This window comes from Pteropus alecto, unplaced genomic scaffold (genome assembly GCF_000325575.1).
Source record: "Pteropus alecto unplaced genomic scaffold, ASM32557v1 scaffold196, whole genome shotgun sequence".
In the NCBI taxonomy this organism is placed as follows: domain Eukaryota; kingdom Metazoa; phylum Chordata; class Mammalia; order Chiroptera; family Pteropodidae; genus Pteropus; species Pteropus alecto.
Window position 1 is genome coordinate 3,086,987 of NW_006439717.1, and position 20,452 is coordinate 3,107,438.

At 40.4% G+C, this 20,452-nt stretch overlaps 1 protein-coding gene and 1 long non-coding RNA gene across 5 annotated transcripts in view; both read left to right on the forward strand.

Moving 5' to 3' along the window:
• Positions 1 to 1,511: 1,511 nt before the first annotated feature.
• Positions 1,512 to 9,576, forward strand: LOC112483836. 2 transcript variants are annotated; one of them, XR_003047792.1, is made up of 4 exons: positions 1,512 to 1,821; positions 3,019 to 3,123; positions 5,522 to 5,620; positions 8,799 to 9,576. It is a non-coding gene; the product is annotated as an uncharacterized LOC112483836 (long non-coding RNA). The 2 variants fall into 2 exon arrangements; XR_003047791.1 differs by having other exon boundaries at positions 1,512 to 3,123.
• Positions 9,577 to 9,767: 191 nt separating this feature from the next.
• Positions 9,768 to 20,452, forward strand: part of SLC38A2 (solute carrier family 38 member 2) — a 13,691-nt gene continuing 3,006 nt past the window's right edge. Inside the window, exons 1-16 of one of the 3 annotated variants that reach the window (XM_006916863.3) lie at positions 9,768 to 10,064; positions 11,179 to 11,376; positions 11,626 to 11,707; positions 11,856 to 11,971; positions 14,720 to 14,793; positions 14,896 to 14,988; positions 15,120 to 15,201; positions 16,519 to 16,601; positions 17,027 to 17,085; positions 17,177 to 17,332; positions 17,740 to 17,819; positions 17,926 to 18,026; positions 18,616 to 18,740; positions 19,065 to 19,209; positions 19,322 to 19,423; positions 19,497 to 19,512. In XM_006916863.3, coding sequence (XP_006916925.1) covers positions 11,261 to 11,376; positions 11,626 to 11,707; positions 11,856 to 11,971; positions 14,720 to 14,793; positions 14,896 to 14,988; positions 15,120 to 15,201; positions 16,519 to 16,601; positions 17,027 to 17,085; positions 17,177 to 17,332; positions 17,740 to 17,819; positions 17,926 to 18,026; positions 18,616 to 18,740; positions 19,065 to 19,209; positions 19,322 to 19,423; positions 19,497 to 19,512 — 1,430 coding nt within the window. In that variant the 5' untranslated portion in view covers positions 9,768 to 10,064; positions 11,179 to 11,260. Of the gene's footprint in view, positions 10,065 to 11,178; positions 11,377 to 11,625; positions 11,708 to 11,855; positions 11,972 to 14,719; positions 14,794 to 14,895; positions 14,989 to 15,119; positions 15,202 to 16,518; positions 16,602 to 17,026; positions 17,086 to 17,176; positions 17,333 to 17,739; positions 17,820 to 17,925; positions 18,027 to 18,615; positions 18,741 to 19,064; positions 19,210 to 19,321; positions 19,458 to 19,496; positions 19,513 to 20,452 lie in introns of those variants that run through there. The other 2 variants (XM_015593191.2, XM_015593192.2) reach the window with 2 other exon arrangements.

Genomic DNA, 20,452 nt, shown 5'->3' on the forward strand with positions numbered 1-20,452 from the left:
TTCAGCAGCATTTTCTAGTCGGTACTTTTGCTTCAAGGTGGGATTGAGAGAAAAAGACCCCAGAAGAGGCTGTGAGGAAACCTGAAGAGAAAACCCACAACTCTGTCTTTCCAGGCAACGCGGTTGGTAAACAAAGAGCTTAACTTTCTAATTCGGGCTAGTATTTTTTAATTAGCTTCCAAGACTTTGATGGAATGAATTTTAGGTCAATTACTAGAAAGACCCTAAAAGGACACAAGGGATGAAACAGTCGGACTACTGCAAGGAACGTTTCCTTACAAGAGCAGATATGGGCGGGATGTCTGTGTAATCTACTCAACAAAGAATAGGAAATATTTGGCATGCCGATTTTCAAGTCTTAACGGGAAGCCATCTGGAACCAGTTGCACAAATCTCACACGTCCGCCAAAGCCTCAACGATTTCCTCGTGGGTCTGGGCATTTAATCTGACAGATACTAGTGTCTTTGGGCCCCCAAGGGCACAGATGATGGGCCAAGGCCTCACCCTTTCGTCCATCCCTCCGGTTCACGCTTTCCAGTCACAATTCTCCACGTAAGGAGCCACGTACACTAGCCCGGCCAGATGCCAACAGGGCGTGACAGTTTCTCCAGACTGCACTGTCCCATGCAAGGCATGCGTGTGCTGCCTGGCGCTTTCGCGAAAACTGCGCGGGACCTCCAAGTACCACCCCCCCGCCCCCGGACGGCTTTCTTCAAAGCACCCCGGAATTAGCCCTGACGTTTCAGGACTCCAGGTTTACCACGTTGCGGGCGAGCACGGCAGGCGCGTGCGTACTCGGCAGCGTCCCAGCCGGCCGAGGCTAGGCAACACCGCTGTAGGCAAGGCCCCGGCTCCCGAGCTGCGGGGCCCGAGCACATGCCCCCGTCTCCGCGCCTCTCGTCTCCCCACTCCTGTTCTCTCTTGCTTGCCTTCCTGCTGCCGATCACTTCTCTCCTCTCCCCCTCCCCCAAGCCCCGCCTTCTCTTCCCCTCCCGTTGCTCCCGAGGCGGCGCCTGGTGAATCACCATCTCGTGGGCCCTAGGAGCGCAGGGCCGGACTGCGCCTCGGCGGCCGGGGCGCTCAGAACCCTAGTGGAAATTTCCGGAGACCTACTGAGGCTCCGCGCCGAAGGCCCCGCCCCGTTCCCGCTTCGAACTCCAAACCCTGCGTCCCCCGGGCCTCCGCCCCCTCACACCAACTGCAGAGTTTCCTTTCTACCCAGAGAGCTGGGCTGCGCAGGACCGCCTGCCGCAGGAGCCCTGGCAGGCACCGCCCCTCCACGGGCCGGCAGCTCTCGCGTTCTTCGCGCTCCTCCTTAGAGCTCCGAGCCGCGGCGCGCTCTTGCCTCTGACCTTGCGCGAAGCCGGCTGGCGTCCTGAGAGGCGAGGCGCGGCGTCCTGACGCTTCCGCCGTCGCCTTTGGGGCGCCGCAGCCCCTCAGCCGCGCCACCACAGATCTGCTTGACGCGGACCTCGCGGACCTCCCTGTGGAGTGTAAGACTAAGGAGGAAGACGGTTCCGATAGACGTCGTGTCTTCTACTCATTTAACGCACTGCGTCGTGGTTTAAACAAAGCATGTACAGGGCCCATTTGTCTTTTCTTACCCCCACTTAACCACCTTGAAAATAAGTTATTTTCTCTGTCCCGTAACATTCCTCTCTTAGCTTTTCCAACCACGAATAAGATTTATTCCTGAGACAGCAACTTTTGTTGACCTCATCCACCAGAGGTGACAAATGGCTCCACTCTGACATTATTTCACAAAAAAGGGGTATGTTACGCACGTGCTGCACCTCAAGAAAAACCTTTAACAGTTTCAGGTTGGTTGGTTCTGGACTGTCCTTGGTGGATGTCACTGGGGAGGGGGGTTGAAAGATGGCATTAGCTCCAGGTGTCCCAAAATGAGGTGACTTGAAACGATACAGGTGTCTTAATCAGACACAAGGTGCCAAAGATTGCAGCCAAAACCCCAGGAGTTTTACCTGAGTAAAGATCCCAGAACCAAGCCCAGATATTAAAATGCTTTCCATCCAAGAACCAGAATTGCAGGTATGTTAGTTTTAATAAATCCCTATTTCAGTATCTTAGCCCTGGGCAAAGAAAGATCCAGAAACTGAAAGCCAGGCATGTAAGTCCATTGTGGCCTAAGAGTGTTTTGAGTAGAACATATTCAGTTGCTGTCATTTTTTTGGACAAGAAGACAGACCACTAACAAGCATAAAAATAAAGGTTTTAAAAATCACCCTATTTTGGAAAATTGTAAGTTTGAACATTTTGATTTTTCAGAAGAATGGAGCATAGTATATTATTCAATAAAACATAAAAATTTTTACTTAGTTTACACATCTTATTTTCTAGCATAATTTTTGATCCTTAATATAACCTTGGTGCATTCTTAGTAGCCTGTAAGCACATATGTGAGAACTTAAATCTGTGATTTTGCTTTCACATTTCACCTTCCAAGCCACCTATTGCTGATTAGCAGGTGTCAGTTTATCCAGTGAAAGAACCATGGTCAATAAATTCTTCATCTTTATGACAGTTTTGTTCACATTCATTAGCATGTACCGCACCAAGAAATATGGACTACAGGGTCACATGAAAAGGCCAATGGGTAAATACCACAAAAGGTCATTAGTCAAACCATTCCTTTCCCCTTAATTTGGGGAGGAGGTGAGAGAAACAGAATAGTTATAGTCTGGTAAGTTCTGCAGTCCTGACAGAACGGAACATGTTTATACTAAAATGTAAAACTAAATATTTTTTAATTGTTTTTTAAGGTTCAATTTCTGTGGGTACCATAATTTTTCATTTCTGGCTAAGAAATGAGGTGGCACTTACAAAACATTAATGCTTGCTCACATCTGGATTCACAATAAAATGTGCTTTTTGTGCATGACTATGTTACTTAATTCTGGCCAATAGGATCTGAGACATCTACAGTAGTACTTCCAGGAAATGCTATCTCTAATAATAAAATTAACTCACGAAATTTACATTCCATCATTCTTTTTTAGCAGATATGGGTCTGTCTGCATATGACCCCCGAAACCACTGTATCCAACATGTGACCCTGACAAAGAGACATCTCCGCATGCCGAAGATGTCAGAATGAAAAGATGGTGAGCTTTTAGTCTTTGAGGAGATTATCAAAGCCCTGGGACTTAACCCTGGGACTATCCTATATGTAGACTTCCTATTAGATGAAATAGAAAGTGTCCTTATTATTTAAGCCATTTTTAATTGCAAATTGTGTTTCTTGCAGTAAAAATTTTTCTGCTGCTGACAACCTCTCCATGGTAAAAAGCCTCTAGGAAAGCCCCCAAAATCCTCACTGCCTGGTGTTGATGTCTTTGTAGAGTCCCTTCCTATGTTATATCAGGGCTTGCCTTTGTGACTTATAGAATATGGCAGAAATATAAAATGTGACTTCCAAGGCTAGTTTATAAAGGCATTACAGCTTCTGCCTTGATCTCTCTTGGATCACTTGTTCTGGGATAAGCCAACTGCCATGTTGTAAGGCACTAAATCAGGCTTGTGGAGAAGCTTTCTTGGAGAGGAACCAAAACAGGGCAGTTCCAACTTGCTAGCATGTAAGAGAGTTTCCTTGGAAATAGATCTTTCAGCCCCAGTCAGGCCATTAGATAACTGTAGACATATCTGTCAGCAGACTGTAACCTCAGTAAGAAACTTTAAACCAAAACACAACTGAACAACCCTCGAATGTCTGATCAGTAGCTTTGAGAGTTTCAGCCACTAAGTTTTGGAATAATTTGTTACACAGCAATTGCTACCTAATAGAGTATCTTTCAACACTAGAAAAATATGCCAGTTACGAGGGTGCTCACAGAATTAATACTATTGCTTTGGGCTTGTGAAATGCCTTTTTAAGATAAAATACAACGCTTCATTTGTTGAGCACCTACTAAACATAATCCCAAGAATAAAATATGCAAACTGATAAGAAGAATAAAAAAGAGTAGAGAGAGGAATTTGTTGAAGAACTTGGGAGAGATTAATGCTAAGACAATATGAAAGTCATTGGAATAAAGGGAAGGGTGTGGTTTGAAGAGGGATGTTGGAGTGGGGTGGTAGAATTGCACTATTTCTCCATAATGTCAGTGTCCATACTTGTATTTTGAATAACATTGGATGATAACGTCAGGCTGTGTTCATAGCAAAAGCTCATATTAGGTAATAAGCCATTAGAAAGCAAGTCTTGGAATTAATTCTCATACTTGTGGCTCAAGAAAAACCTGTCCTTTCCACCATCAAGCCATGGTAACAGATTTTCATTCAGTTTATTATGTGCTAGGTGCTGAAAGATAAAGTTAAATGTACTCTTTCAACTAACACTTATTGAACTTCTGTATATCAGGCACTGTTCTAGGCACTGAAGACTCAATGATGAGCAAAACAAAAGACTTTTCCTCACAGAGTTAACTTGCCAGAAAGGGGTTTAGGAGGGAAGATACAGGAAAGGGAAGGAGATCATAAGCAAAGAAATAGAGGATTAAATAATATGCTTTCAACTCATAAAAAAAAAAAAGCAATAAAAATATAATAGGACAGTGGGGAAATGGAGATAGCATGAAAGGGGTAACTTTTGCCAGGATGGTCAAGGAAGATTTTTTTTCTCTCAAGGAGGTGACATATAAGCTGAAATCTAAGTGATGAGAAGGCAGACACACAAAAATATAGGCAAGGAGATTTCTAGGTGGAAGAAACAGCAAGTGCAGAACCCTGTACAGGGAATAACTTAGACTGTTTTAGGCACAGAGAGATCAATGTGGATAGTTCATGGTGAAAAGGACAAGAATGATAGAAGATAAGGTTGAAAAAGTAGGCAAGGCCATGGGAAGGCCATGGTGAGTGAGGAATATGGATTTTATTCTGATTGCAATTAGAAGGCACTGGAGGGCTTTAAGTAAGGGAAATAATTTATCCCTTTAAGCAAGGGATTTGATTTATGTTCTGAGAAGATCTTTTGGACTGCTGGGTGGATAACAGACTATGAGCATCAAGGATGGAAGCCCAGAGATGAATTAGACTGTGGCTTTTGCAGTGATCCAGGAGAGAGGTGACAGTCATTTAGACTAGAACCAGAGCAATGAAGATGGTGAGAAATGGCAGGATCCTGGATATATATTTAAAAGCAGAACCCTTAATACTTGCTGATAGATTAGATCTGTGAGGAAAAGGAGGACTGAAGATGACTCCCTGGTCTGGGGACTGAACTCTTTCGTGAATGGCGATGTTAGTTTTTTAAACTGTAAAAATTAAGAGAAGAACAGTTTTGCTAGGGAAATCAAGAGTTCTGCTTTGGCCAATAAGGGATGAAATAGATGTCCTTTAGACATACAGGTATTCCCACTTTTCAAAAGTTCGCCTTACTCCATTTCACTTTTAGAAAGACCTACATTAGTACCTGTTTTCACTAACCAAAATAAATCATAAGAGGATTTTACTTTTATGAGAAAAGGTGAAAAGTAAAAATAGATTTTGACATTTGTTTTGCAGCAAGCGGTTACAGAGGCATTACACACCCTGAGCAGCAAGAGTGGCACTGCCAAGCTCCTTCCCTGGGAACTACACTCAGCATCAGCATATAAATTTATGGTAATTGCTTCTTTGCTTTATGCCATAATGGCTTACAAAAGGTTTCTTAGGTATGCTTTACTTTTGGATGAGGGTGAGGGTGGGGGACCTGTATTAGATAATATATTTTCTCCTGCTCCTAGAAAAACTCAAAACTGTTCACTCCTACATTTATTCATTCAACAAAAATATATTGTCAGGCACTGTTCTAGGTGCTGGAGCTAACAGTGACTAAAGCAGATTAAACTCCTGCTCTCATGGAGCTTGCATTCTAGTGAGAAAGACCAACAATAAAGAAGTAAATAAATAAATATAAGTCAGATGGTAATAGGTACTATAAAGAAAAAATGTATTGAATTTATCCATATACTGAAAAAGTACCTTCCTTTTACAGGTGACTAGGCTAGATGTAGACAGACAGAATTTACCTTCTAAAAACCCTAACACAAAATCTAGTACACAGACAACACAAAAAGTGACACAAAAAGATACTTATAAAGCGTAGAGTTCAAATAGAATCAGTTCCAAATGAATCAGACAAAAAAAAATTAATGACAGGTGAAGTGTTTAAGTTGAGCCTCAAAAGAAAGACAGTTTAGATTTACAGTAATGGCAGGGAGGAGGATGTAAGAACACTCCAAGCAGTGGGACTAGTTTGAATGGAAAATGGTTTGTATTAAGAACACTGAGCAATATATTTTGGCAAAAGCATAAAGGTATATGAAGGAGAATGTATTAAGTTATCTATGGCTGAGTAATAAACTATGGCAAAATTCAGTGGCTTAAACAATAAATATTTATCATATCTTAATTCTGTGGGTCAGGAATCCAGACTGGACTTAGCTGGGTCCTCTCAGTAAGGTATTAGCTGGGGCTGCAGTCATCTCTAGGTCAATGGGGCAAGGTCAGCTTCCAAGTTTACTCATGTGACTCTGGGTAGACTGCAGGTTTTCCCTGGCTCTGGCCAGAGACACCAGTTCTTGGCCATGTGGGCCTCTCCACAGGACAGTTCACAAGCTGGTTTCCCCCAAAGGAAATAAGGAAGAGTACAAGACAAAGCAAGTTGGAAGCCAGAGTCTTTTTGTAACCTAATCTTAGAAGTGACATACAATCACTTTTGATTAATAGAAGAACATTGCTGGGTCCAAATCATAGTCGAGGAAAGGGGATTACAAATGGGCACAAATACCAGGAGGTGGGATTCCTTGGGAGTCATCTTGGAAGCTGGCTACCACAAGGAATAATGGGGGATAAGGGTGGAACTATAGGCTAGGGTCAGATCAAAGAAAGCTGTGAAAGCCAACCTGAAAACAAAATTAGTTGGAAATGGAGGGTAGAGAGAAGCAAATTTAACAGTTAAGCCTACTTCAGGGAAATTGAAATGCTGGGTAAAGAGAATTTTGAGGATCGTCCTGAAGACCAACTGTTCAACTAGTTTGGGGAATGTCCACAGGACTTGTTATAGCCCCCAGAAAATAAAACCACTATATTTTATCAGGTGATAATGGTCATAATTCTATAGAAGATAACTACTCATAAAAACTTCTAACAATCTATTTTGACAATGCATTCCTGAAAGTTCAGAGTTGACAACTGCTATTTGTGATTATTTTTCTGTCTTAGATAGGTTTGCTTTCAGTAGCTTTCAAAATTATTTGATCCCAACCCATGGTAAGAAATACATTTTATATCATAACTCAGAATATATCTATATACCAAATTAAAGTTTTACATAATAGAACTTAGCATTGCTATATAAGGCATACTGATATTTTTAATTCTACACATTAAAGAAAAAAAGCTCAAGGTAATCCATTGAATTCATCACTATCTATCTCTAGATTACATTCTGCAGTTTGAAAAATACTGTACTTCTAAAACATTAGCTTAGAAATAAAGCAAAATCGTGGCACTTCTGACCAACAAGCATTTGGTGGTATAGTTTCCCAGTAAATGGGTAAGGGCACAGTGTCCCATGCATTCTAGCCCCAAATATAACAGCAAAAACCTAAGCACATCAGGCTTCAGTTGGAAGCCACTTGAGTTAGCAGATATCCCTCAGATTGGCCTTTGAAAACATGAATCAAATGGGCAATAGAAAAACAGACCTTTCAATACCTCCCCCTCTTTTTTTGTCATTCAGATTCTTATCATACACCTCAGATTGGCCTTTGAAAACATGAATCAAATGAGCAATAGAAAAACAGACCTTTCAATACCTCCCCCCTCTTTTTTTGTCATTCAGATTCTTATCATACAGAAGTCAGAACAAGATTACAGCCCTCCCCCAACACACAGACACACACATGCACACACACTGAATTTTACAAGTCCTCTTAAGTAATGTTGCTATACAAACCACCAAAAAGTCCGAAGGACAAGGGATCTCGTGAGAGTGTGACTTGTCAACCATAACCCTGAGGGCTTCCTTAGCACCTCTGACTGGGCAGGAGACTCACTTGGATGAAAAAGTGTTTTAAGACCTTTTGATTTTTATCAGTGGAAACCTGATAAAAAGGAACTTCCAGGGAGTCCTCTCTAACCCACCACTAAGATTGGTCTCCTGACAAGAAGAGTTGATTGTTGTTATCAGGGAATGAAGGTAAGTTTTTTCAGCCTTGATCGTGTGAGATGCCAAACCTACCTTCAGGAGTTCAGTCTTCCTGGAGAGACAAGACTACAAACAAACTTGAATAATTTTGAGTACGAGACAACTCGGATTTTCAAACGTCTTGCAAACACATGGCTTAGAAAATAGTACATGCAAAAAGAGGCATGAGAAGGAAGGTATCAAAGCTGAGGGAGGATTTCCTTCGGTTCAATGAAGAAGCTTGAATGATGGTGAGGGTAAGTTGAGCACTAAAGCAGGAAAACAGTAGTGTTTAGGTAAGACTAGTCTGACCAGTAAAAGGGGTGGGGACCATAGGAGTGTAAAGGGGAAATCGGGTCCTCCCTTGTCACTCATGAACACTGGTGCAGGCCCAGGACACCCGCAGCCTCACGTTCCACGGAAATAGTTGTACAAATTTCCTCGGGAAAATATTGAAAGCAAAAATTGTGATCACACTCAACCCTTTCCTCTATGCCCAGCTCAGTCTCTCCCACGTTCCCCAAAGGAAGAGAGCAGTAGGTCAAACTCATTTGTTTATTCATTCATTCAACAAACATTTATCTCTCATAAGGGGCCTTTTGTTTCCAGCAAGGGACGGATCCTGCCTTTCCGGTAGCAGGAGCATTCCACTGCGTAAGGGCCCCCGGGTTGCCGGACTCAGCGAGACCACATCACCACTGGAAAGGAAGGATCAGGCTCGGGAGAGTCTCTCAGACCAGCATTCCAACGGAGGCAGTGCCTTTACAAATTCAAGAAAAGAAAAGCGAGGAGGGAGAGAGAAGTGCTCTAAAATTGGGGTGGGAGTGGTGGAATGAGTGAGATGTGTCTGCGAAGGGAAAACTGGGGACTCCTACACCTCAGAAGAGCCGTTCTCCTCAACCGGAGGCCAAACCAGGCCCCCTTTCAAAGAGTCTGGTTTGCTGGTTAGGAGGGAGTTTTTCCCCTAGTAAGGTTTTCTATGTTCATATACAAAGGATATCCCGAAACGATGCTGCCAAGGCACCTAAATCAGGCTTAGTGTTGAAGAGTGAAAGCAGGTCTAGATGGAGAAGAACGAGAACAGAAACAGACCATGGAGACAATGTTACGATGTTAGCCCAAGTTTGAGAGAGAAAACCCTCATGTGAATCACAAAAATAACAGGCAGGAAAGGGTTGAGTGAGTGGGATGTGTCCCTAAAAACCCTTGAGCAGAATGCAAAGACTGCTGGTAGCACGGACCAAAAGGAATTTGAAGGAGACAACCGCATAAATTGGGCACCAATTCGGGCTGAAACGAATAGGCCGAGAGAAGCACGGGAGTGCTCTTCCCAGGTTAACCGAGGGACTGGAGAAAGTGAGATTTGGCTTTGCTGGAGGGTGGGTGTTGCCAGAGGGCGGAGCCGGGCGCCTGAGTCCGCCCCGGCGGGAGGGGAACGAGTTAGGGCGGGGGCGGGGCCTGGGCCTGCGGGCTCGGGCGGGCCGGGGGCGGAGCCCAGGTGATGTCGATACACAAAGAGAAGGCACCCGGAGGCCGCGTCCCCGCCCACTGACGTGTCGTCCGGGCGGCCGCTATAACCCGCAGCTCCCAAGCTGCTCCAGAGTCGCGCGACGTTGCCGCCGTGGAGCACTGTGTTTCTGATCCCCGCCAGTAGCCCCACCACGCGTTCCCGCACACTCGCACCTCCCCCTTGAGACAGCAGACGCCGGACGATTGGGGGGGCAACTTGTCATTTCTTTTTTTATTAAGATTATTTTTCCTGCCTATTGGGGTGGTTTTTTTGTGTGTGTGTTTTTTACAATTTTTGTTTGACTGAGAAAAACCCACAGAAGGTGTTCCTGTGACATTCCGAGTTCAGGAGCGGAGACCACTGAGGTAACCGCGCGGGGTTGTCTGTGAAAAGGGCGCGGGACCCGGGCGGGAGTGGGGGAGGGGCGTACGGGAGGGGCAGCGGCAGGCGGAGGCAGCTGCGAGGGTCATTTCCTCCCGGACGGGCGTTTGTGGTCGGCGGGCCCGCCTTCGACCCCAGCCCACAGAGGATTAGCCGCCCTCCACGCAGGGGAGGGGCGCAGCGCTGGGGGCCGCGTGCCCGCCAGGAGTGGAACTGCATTCTCCCGTTGGGGGGAGGGGAGGCAGGCCGCCCCGCGGGTCTGCTGCGGCAAGTCTTGAGGCTTGCATCAATAAAAAAAATTAAGTCCGGGTGGAGGTAGGGTCTGGAATTTGGGGGAGTAGAGGCGAGCTTGGGCTTTTATTGTGGCAGAGGCCACGATTGGGGAAGACGGGCCGGGAACGTTTGACAATCGGCGATCGATATTGCATCAGTTTCTTTTCCGGGCATAGGAGGGGCCATTCGGCGAGGCACTCGCTAGCCAAATGCCAGTGGACGAGTGTGCTCGAGGGCACGGGCGTGCTCGTGTAAACAAACCCGCTGAGCGCCTGGGAACTGGCGTTCTCCCCTGCTCGACAGAGGACTTGTCAGCCTTTTCCGCCCCCTCGAGTCGGCTAACTGCCGCAGAGGCACCTCTCCATCTGGGGACGGGTTACGCGGCACTACTGTTGCAAATGCAGGAAACAAGGAGCTGTTCACCTAGGCGGCATGCACACCTATGCCTGGGTGGGCTGTGTGCCCTGCCTGCTTGTGCACGACTAAAGAGGCTGGGGGAGAGCAAAACCGAGCCCCCTGCACTCCTTTCTCAGACTTGGAGTCACGGAGAGGGTGAATTGCTAAAATCCTCTGAGAGGCCTCGGGGTCCGGGGGTGCGGGCCTCGGCAGGCGCGGCGCCGCGTTGGGACCATCTTTGTTCTCGGCAGCTCGGCTGTCTGTACTTTTCCGCCCCTCGGTGCGCCCCCGCCCCTCGCGCTCGGCTGGTACTTTTCCACTCGCCTGGCCGAGAGTGAATAAGCCGTGCTGCGCCGCCTGGCGGCGTCACGTGACCTGGGCGGGGGGGGCGGGCGCTGCGGTCTTGACGCACCGCCTGTACCTTCGCAGGCAGCTGCGCGGGCCGGTTCACCAGCAAGGACAAAAGGAGCCCAGTGTTACTCGCAGCATCTGATTCCTCCCGGTTCCCAGCATGAAGAAAGCCGAAATGGGAAGGTTCAATATTTCCCCGGATGAGGACAGCAGCAGTTACAGTTCCAACAGCGACTTCAACTACTCCTATCCCACCAAGCAAGCTGCTCTGAAAAGGTGAGGTGAGAGTAGTTGTGTGCAGTTTTAAAAACGGGTAGATTGTAGGACTCTGCTTATGATGATTTAACTTACTGTAGCATTTAGAGAGAGTATCCGATTGTCTCACTGTACTGACGCTATCTTGTGTGAAAGTCAACTCCTATTTAATACTCATTTAAATAAAGATGTATATCAACTAAAGGGCTGCTTTGCCTTAAAGCATTCCATTGTATATTTAAATCCAACTTAATTTTTTTTTTTTCGCAGCCATTATGCAGATGTAGATCCCGAAAACCAGAACTTTTTGCTTGAATCGAATTTGGGGAAAAAGAAGTATGAAACAGATTTTGTAAGTTAAAAATTAATAATTCTTGTGTGTGTGGCATTATGGATAAAAGAATAGTTTTACTTTTAGATATCAAATCTAACTTGCCCAAAGCTGGTTTTCTCCGTTTAATTATTGTTATATGTTTGGTTATCGTTTTCCCTCTATGTAGCATCCAGGTACTACTTCCTTTGGAATGTCAGTATTTAATCTGAGCAATGCGATTGTGGGCAGTGGAATCCTTGGGCTTTCTTATGCCATGGCTAATACTGGAATTGCTCTTTTTATGTAAGTATGTGTAAGTAGTGAGTCTGCCATGCAGGGCAGTTAATATGATGATACAACTTATTTTGGCTCCAGAGACTGAATTTACAGTTAATGTAGTTGACTTAAAAATCATTTGCTTAAAATTTAATATTTGAGAAATCAACAAATATCTTTATTTTAGTATCTAACTGCATGATATCAAGAAAGCCAATTAGGAAAAAATAGGACAATAATTAAAACTGATAATTAAGCCAGAAGTTTTTAAATCAATGGGAATAGTTAAAACAGTTGTGACAGGGGCTGGAAATTTTTTTTTTAATACTATTGATAAATCCAGGGTAGTTAGAAATTTTGTTGCTGGAAATTTTTTTTTTAATACTATTGATAAATCCAGGGTAGTTAGAAATTTTGTTCTGGCAAAATCAGAAGCGAACTATTAATAAGCATAGTACTTCCAAATGAGCTTGGTAAATTGACAGTCTCCCCAGTGACCTGTGGCCCCTTACATGCATAAAGAAAACAACTAAATTTTAAATGTATAGAGAGTGTGTTCAGGTTAGAGTTGCCTAACCTGAAATATGTTTTACTTTAAGAAAAGTGAGTCATAAAGCAACTGAAAAACAACCCGTGTGTTTTTTTACTTTTTAAATATTTATTCCAGATCTGTGTGATTGCCACATGTCATAGCAAAAGTTAATATTTTAATAAATACCTGTTTAAAATCTTTTTCTTGTCGAGTTAGAATTAGTTCCTCCTGTGCTTTCTAGCATAAATAGGTAGAATAGAATTTTAGAGCTATAAAAGACTTTAGAGCAGTGGTTCTTAGCCATTGTGGGGTCACTGACCCTTGGAGAATATAATAGAAAAGTTTAGACCTTATTTCAGGCAAAAAGCAAAAATACATGTAAATTTGGGCATACATTTTCAATGATGTTTATGTCTTAGTTTAAGTTATTTTGGGCCCCTGGGTAAAGGCAATTTCTGTGGAAGATAGTGTGATTTTGTTCTGCAGATGAAGAAACCACACATGCAGATAGCACAGAATTGTCGCTTTGTGACAGATGTACTTTAGTTAGCTGACTGGTGCCTTCTACTCAAGTTATTTTCTTTAGCAGAATACAATGTTCATGAAAAGAAAAGCAGACCTTTGCAAAGTTCTGCTTTGTGACATTCCATGCTGAAATTAAGCCCAGCTTTGAGCATTGGAAGCTAGCATTCAGTCAGCTTACTTCATTAGCGTGAAGCTTTTTGAGAGCTCTTACTAATATGAAAGACCAAAAATTTACATAGAAAGGACCCTTGAGTTTTGAAGTTTTTAATGGGGAACTTGAATGCTATCATTGTTAAATATTTAAAACTCTTCCTAACTCTTAGTATAAAAACTGGAGGCAGTTTTTAAGTGGGGTTATAGTGCAGAATTTACATGAGGTAAAATGGCATCTCTGTTTCATAGTGAAAGCAAATCTGATGTTAGCCTTGCACTTTGGAAATTATTTATACTTTAATAAGGTGTGGGTGTTTGATGATTAACCATTTTAAGAAATGGATAAATAGTATCAAGAGTGAGATTTTAATCTGTCAGTATTTTACAAGATGTATTTAGAGGTAAAGAGGTACATGGGCCAAATGCCACATGGCTGCCACAGCCTAGTTAAACAACTGTAGGTAACTTTATTAAGTAGAATCAATCTAGAGGTTGAAAGTGACTTCAAAGGTTATTGAAGTCCATTCATTCCTCAATTGTCATTTCAGTGTAAGAAAGGAGGACAGAATTTGTCAACACACCTTGAAAATTGTTTTTGATTAAATCAACAGCTTTAGTTTGAGGCAAGGCTGTGACAGTGACACTTTCCATCTCAGATTAAACCCCATAAAACTTTTGGCATTAGAATGGCAGCTCGATGTCACCACCTATGTTTAACTGACAGACATCAGTTTCTTTGTTAGACTTTACATGGTACGGTATTCAATTTGCCTGTAAAAAATCATGAAAATGTAACTTATCTTCTTGTTTGCAGAGTTTTCTATGAGTTTCCTTGATTTTGATTTTGTTCCTTTTACTAAAAAGAAATTCATATATTTCTTGGCTTTCCTGGGAGTAGGGGAATAGAACTCTGGAATAAGAGAACTTGTGCTCTAAAGGAAAACTAAGCGACATTAGGGAACCTTTAGTCCCTCTCTGCTCCACCCCACCCCCACCCCCATTCCAGGGAGGAGACAACCCAGACAGTTGGACTGATAGCACAGGCATTGTTTAACTTTGTGACAATGCAGAGTCTGTATTCCACATCATGGGGTGCAGTATAATATATTGTCACATTGATTACTTACGATTTGTGCTCAGTTGCATTTCAAAAGTACCTTGTAGGCTGGGTTTACTGGCAGGTATTACTACCATTTTGCAGGTAAAAGGAACTATTAAAGTGCAGAGAAGTGGCAAGTATACAGATAATTATTACGGTGCCAGAATCAAATTATAAGTCTCATAACGCTACCACTTAAAGTTTAGCTTTCCAGTGTCTCCTGGCATGATTGTGCAGTGGTTAAAAAAACCTGCTCTTACCAATACTGTAGACCCTATTACCAGAGACATGATTCAAGATTTTAATGCCAAGTAAGAGTAAGTCGACCCTCTAACCGGGAGGCATTCTAACACAAGAAATATTAGGACAAATTCCATATTTAATGTTTAAGTAACAACCAAAAAGTATCGTCTTTAAATAGAGCTGCACTTGTTTATAACCATATACCTTTTCTTTCTCTCATCAGAATTCTCTTGACATTTGTGTCAATATTTTCCCTGTATTCTGTTCATCTCCTTTTGAAGACTGCCAATGAAGGAGGTACAGTAGCATGCTTGATATTTTTAAAACAATTATGCCTGTCATGATTTTGTTTCTCTTATAAAATATTTGCTTCATGCTGCTGTGTTCTTCAAACGATAGGGTCTTTGTTATATGAACAATTGGGACATAAGGCATTTGGATTGGTTGGAAAGCTTGCAGCTTCTGGATCGATTACAATGCAGAATATTGGAGGTAAGAATGTTTTAAAAGGCGATTTGGGTAGACTTTTTGCTCTTTGTATAACACAGAGTAGTGACACCTTAACTTTCGGTGTCGCGTGTCACATTTTGCACTTGTAATGGTATAATTTTGTTTTCCTCCAGCTATGTCAAGCTACCTCTTCATAGTGAAATATGAGTTACCTTTGGTGATCAAGGCATTAATGAACATTGAAGATACAAATGGGTAGGTGCTAAGTAAGGTTACTCATAAGAAACAATTAAAATCTAAAATAGTTAGATACATTTTACCAAAGTTGACTACAAAGTGACTATTAGTAAATTATTTTTCATAAATGTTGAAACTGACCAAGAAGTCCCAATTTAACTTTTTTCTTTATATTTACTCTCTAAGAAGTTATACCTCCTTCGTTGGGGGTGTATCTTATTCAGCTATAACTTCTTGGAATTACAACTGCAACTTTGAATTATGTTAAAAATAGTTCCTGTCTGATATTTGTAACTTTGAAATTCTGAAAACTTAATTTATTTAAAATGAGTAATACCAGAAAATGTATAGCTATACTGTGAAAACCTTATCCTTCTAGCAAAGTTATTCATCCCAATGGACTAACAGGTTTTTATCTAAAGTAAACAAGGGGGGAAATAATTTACTTCCCCACTTAATTGCAGGTCATTATTTCAACGAGGTGTGATTATTGCCTTGCTTTAGATATTTATTTTAGTAAGCTGATCTTTAGATATATTCTGTAGGGTCTTTGTTGCTGAAGTGAGTGGAGTAGAATTCACAGGGCAATTAGAATTTGAAAACAGTGATTTAAAAGGGTATAATTGATTACTTAAAAAGGAAAACTATTGCTAGAACTCTTAGGAGACATGGTTAGTATTTTCTCTTAACTTCAGAAAGGGATCTTTTGACTATTTTTGGAGTTAAGATGGGTCAAAATGTTAAAATGTATTCTTGACAACCTGGAATAAGTCCTGATTTGGGGGATTGGGTTTTGTTGTTTTGGTTTTGCCCATGTATTTTATCTAAGTGTGAAAAACTTTTCTCGAAATGTGTAATGTGTATGTACATTTGCTAACAAATGTCTGAAAGAAACTTGTTTTAAAATTTTCTAATTTCTAGCATTAAAAATTACAAGCTAAAGCTATGACAAAGTTGGTGTACAATTTTTCTAAAAATGCTTGAAGATAAGATTACTGGGTTAACAATGCCTCTTTGTTCCCTACATTAATAGCAAGTCTTTAAGAAGTATTTTATGTTATGAAACAGCTGGCAGCTTTCCCAGAGCAAACAGTGGGAAAAAAGTTATACTGTTTCATACCCTATTTCTAACCTGAGCTAATACTCATCAAGTGTAGAAAGTTAGACATTTATTCTTATCTGTAGGCTTTTTGAATAAGTGATCTTTCCAAACCTATCATTTTTGTGTGTATATTTACAGTATTTCTATAAAATGAGCCCTGTGAAAAGATGTGTATGTTATTCTGAGGATATCTGTGACTGTTTTTGACCTTTGTTTTTCTTTTTTTACTTTAGATTGTGGTATCTGAATGGTGACTATTTGGTTCTGCTGGTGTCGTTGGTGCTCATTCTTCCTTTGTCACTGCTGAGAAATTTAGGTGAGCAAACCTCATCTCTAAAGAGAATTGAAATGAACCTCGCAACCAGCTAGCTGGTTTTCTCTTAAAGAAATTGGGAGCTAAAAAGCCCAGAAAAACATATCTTTTTGGGAGTTGCTGCATACAAACCTGTAGGTCTTCCAAAGTCTTGGCACGTTTGCTACCGAGGGCCCAAAATATTTCGTTGACATTTTATAGTGTCTTGTACTTTGTAAATATTAATACAGAATAAAAGGTTTTATTATTTATTAGCAGCTATTTTTATGTAATTCTACATCTTAGTATGTAAGAATTAGGGACTTTATATTGTAGTCACACTAAAGTCTTCCAAGCAGAACTGAGCTATTTAGTAGAGAAAATATACTTAACCTAAACTTGTTTTATTAAACTAACATTCATCTCTCCACCCCACTCCCCTGACATAGGATATTTGGGATATACCAGTGGCCTTTCCTTGTTGTGTATGGTGTTCTTTCTGATTGTGGTAGGTATAATTTTTCTTTAAAACTAGAGTTTTTTTTCATAAGCCGTGTCACATTATTCAGTTTAATAAATGCAAAATAATACTTTTTCAGGTGATTTGCAAGAAATTTGAGATTTCTTGTCCTTTGGAAGTTGCTTCGATAATTAGTGATTTAGTAAATAACACCCTCACACGGCCAACAGCCATGGCATTTAACATAACTGATGGTGATTCTTGCAGACCACGTTATTTTATCTTCAACTCACAGGTAACTAAATATAATCTTCATTTTCTGAAAGGAAGATTTTTAGGGAATAAAAGAGGGAAACCATCTGCTGGAAATTTTAAAATAACTCCCAAGGTTTAGGGAGGAGGAGTAACAGCAATAGCTGCTCTTCGGAAAACGTGATTACCTTATTATTGAGGACTAAGAAGAATTGGGTTGTGTCTTAAAATAGATTAAAAAATAATCATGATGTTAATAATTGACACATTCAGAAGTTAGGATATTGATCACATGTAGTGAACAAATTAGAAAATTGGAAGCTAATTACGTAAGGGAAACTAATTATTTTAGTCTTTGATTCTAAGATTAGTTGATAAAAAAATTGCAGAACTGTAATAACATGAGTTTGTTACATTAGGATGTTGAATTAATTTTTACGTTTTTTGCAGACCGTCTATGCTGTGCCAATTCTGACCTTTTCGTTTGTCTGCCATCCAGCTATTCTTCCCATTTATGAAGAGCTGAAAGGGTGTGTGCTTAACCTATTTTCATAAATTTGTTGGAAAAATATTATTCAATTATTGCTATAACTACTGCTAAAATATATTTTTATATTTTCCTTTGAATTTACATAGCCGCAGCCGTAGAAGAATGATGAACGTGTCCAAGATTTCATTTTTTGCTATGTTTCTCATGTACCTGCTTGCTGCCCTCTTTGGATACCTGACATTTTATGGTAAATAATGTTTGGTTTACCAAAAAAAAAAATCGCTTCGTGAAATGAAATTGATTGATACATTGGTATATATGGTCTGTCACTTAAAAAAGTCAGTCTGTTTTAATATATTTCATTTGTGAGGAGAAATTTAATTCAGACCTTAGATTTTCCTATAGTATATTTAACCAGTAATTTCTAGAATTCAGTCAGATTCAGAAGTATATCATTAATTATTTGCCATTTTTATATGATGTGCTTGCATCTAAGTTCATCCTGCCTGTCTCCTCTCCCATCACCTTCACATTATACAACCCACACACATACAAACTAAGCCAAACCATGAGATTTAGCTATTTAGCTCCTGTTGTTTTTAATGGGGGTCATGTGGCTAAATCTCTACTTGGTATTTAGAAAAATTTTCCTTCAATGTTATTTTAATTGCATTAACCCTAATTCCAAATTAATCTTTTTAGCCTCTTAGTTTATAGTCATTTTGTGAGTAGTTAATAACTTTGGTGAAAATTTTGCCACAAGTTAGATTTTTCTACGTAATCTCTAGAGAAAACAGTGCACTTTTGAAGTTTTTTGTTTTTGTCTTTTCCCTTAGAACGCGTTGAGTCAGAATTGCTTCATACCTACTCTAAAGTCTTGGAAACTGATATTCTTATTCTCATTGTCCGTTTGGCTGTGTTAGTGGCTGTCACCCTAACAGTACCAGTTGTTATTTTCCCGGTAAGTAATCACTTGCTCTCTTTTCAGTAGGAATGAATTTAAACATGAAGATTTGTGAGATTTACATCTGGGGGAAGAGTAATACCACTAGAGCAATACTGAGTTGATGGTGATTTTGAAGTGGCTTTTTTTTAATGCTTTGTAGATTTTCAAAGCATCCTAGGGCATTTTTTTCATAATTGAAGGTATTAAATGATCTTTCAGTGTTCAGATGTTTAGAAAACAGTAGAAATAGGGACACAATTTTATTGTTTTAGCTATATCTTCTATTGTTTTTTTCCCATTAAAAATGGGATTTTAATTTATCTTTATTTATGTTTGCAGATCCGGGGTTCTATAACTCACTTACTCTGTCCAGCAAAAGATTTTAGTTGGTGGCGTCATAGTCTCATTACTGTGTCCATCTTGGCATTTACCAATTTGCTTGTCATCTTTGTCCCAACTATTAGAGATATCTTTGGTTTCATTGGTAAGTTTTAAAAAATATCAGGGTTAATTCAAATATCAGGAATTTTATGGTTTAAAAAAATTAATGCCAAATAATTTACTGAATTTTAAGAAATTTAAATGTTCTTTTACAGGTGCATCTGCAGCTGCTATGTTGATTTTTATTCTTCCATCTGCCTTCTATATCAAGTTAGTTAAGAAAGAACCTATGAAATCTGTACAAAAGATTGGGGTGAGTAAAAGATCATGACTGTAAAAACAGTAATAATCTTCCAGTACTAGAAATTCTTTAGCTGATTTTAATATTAGTCTTTGTTGTAATTTCACTTTTAAGTTTCTAGTAAACGTTTCTATTACACTGCACAGATGAAAGATTAGGGGAGAGGAGGTGAAAGACAGCTCGCCATCTTATTGTGCTTAAGTTAATTGCAAGAAAGTTATTAGATATTATAGAGATAGAGTATAAAGATACTGCCTTAGCTTGGACAATTTGTTTAACCAGTATTTTTTTAGACTGCCTGCTATGTGACAGTCACTTACATGGGCCTTCAGAATATAAAAAAGGATAGGGTATTTAGTCCAGCAAGACAAACCATCTTCAAAGCAAACCTCATGGTATGTGTGGTAGGGGGAGGCTATTATTACATACACTTTAGAATACTATTATGTACTTTAAAGTATAATAACTAATTTTGTAAATGCTATAATATGTTAAGCACAAATGATCCTTATAGGGATATTTGGGGAAAAGGCCACTTCAGCCCTTACTCTCCACTACCATTCTAATCTTATTAAAGTTCTAAAATTGTTTATAAACCAACAACTGTCATCTTGCTTTACTCAAAGTGACAGTGATTGAAGGGTAGGACTAAGAAGAGTAAACCTACTACTGTCTCTTAGACCTCTCTCTGGCTTTGACTCAGGCTGTATCTTAGGATGTTTTGGGTTTGATTTTGTGACTTAAATTTTTGCTTTAAAAAATGCAAAAAACCCAGGCTTATTCTATTTTATGAAGTAGTATATTTAGCAAAGAAAATTACTTTTCATTTGAGAGAAAGGAATGAAAATGAAATTTTGGAAGTTTTCAGAGATAAGTTATTATGTATTATAGATGACCCCTTGATTACTTAAGACCATTTAAATATCTTTAGCAAGGTAAAACTGTAGCTCATAAAATTACGTCATATGGACGTAATTTTAGTAAATGTAAGCCTATTTTTAAAAATAGAAGAATGTTGAACATACGTATTTGTTCTTGCTGATCA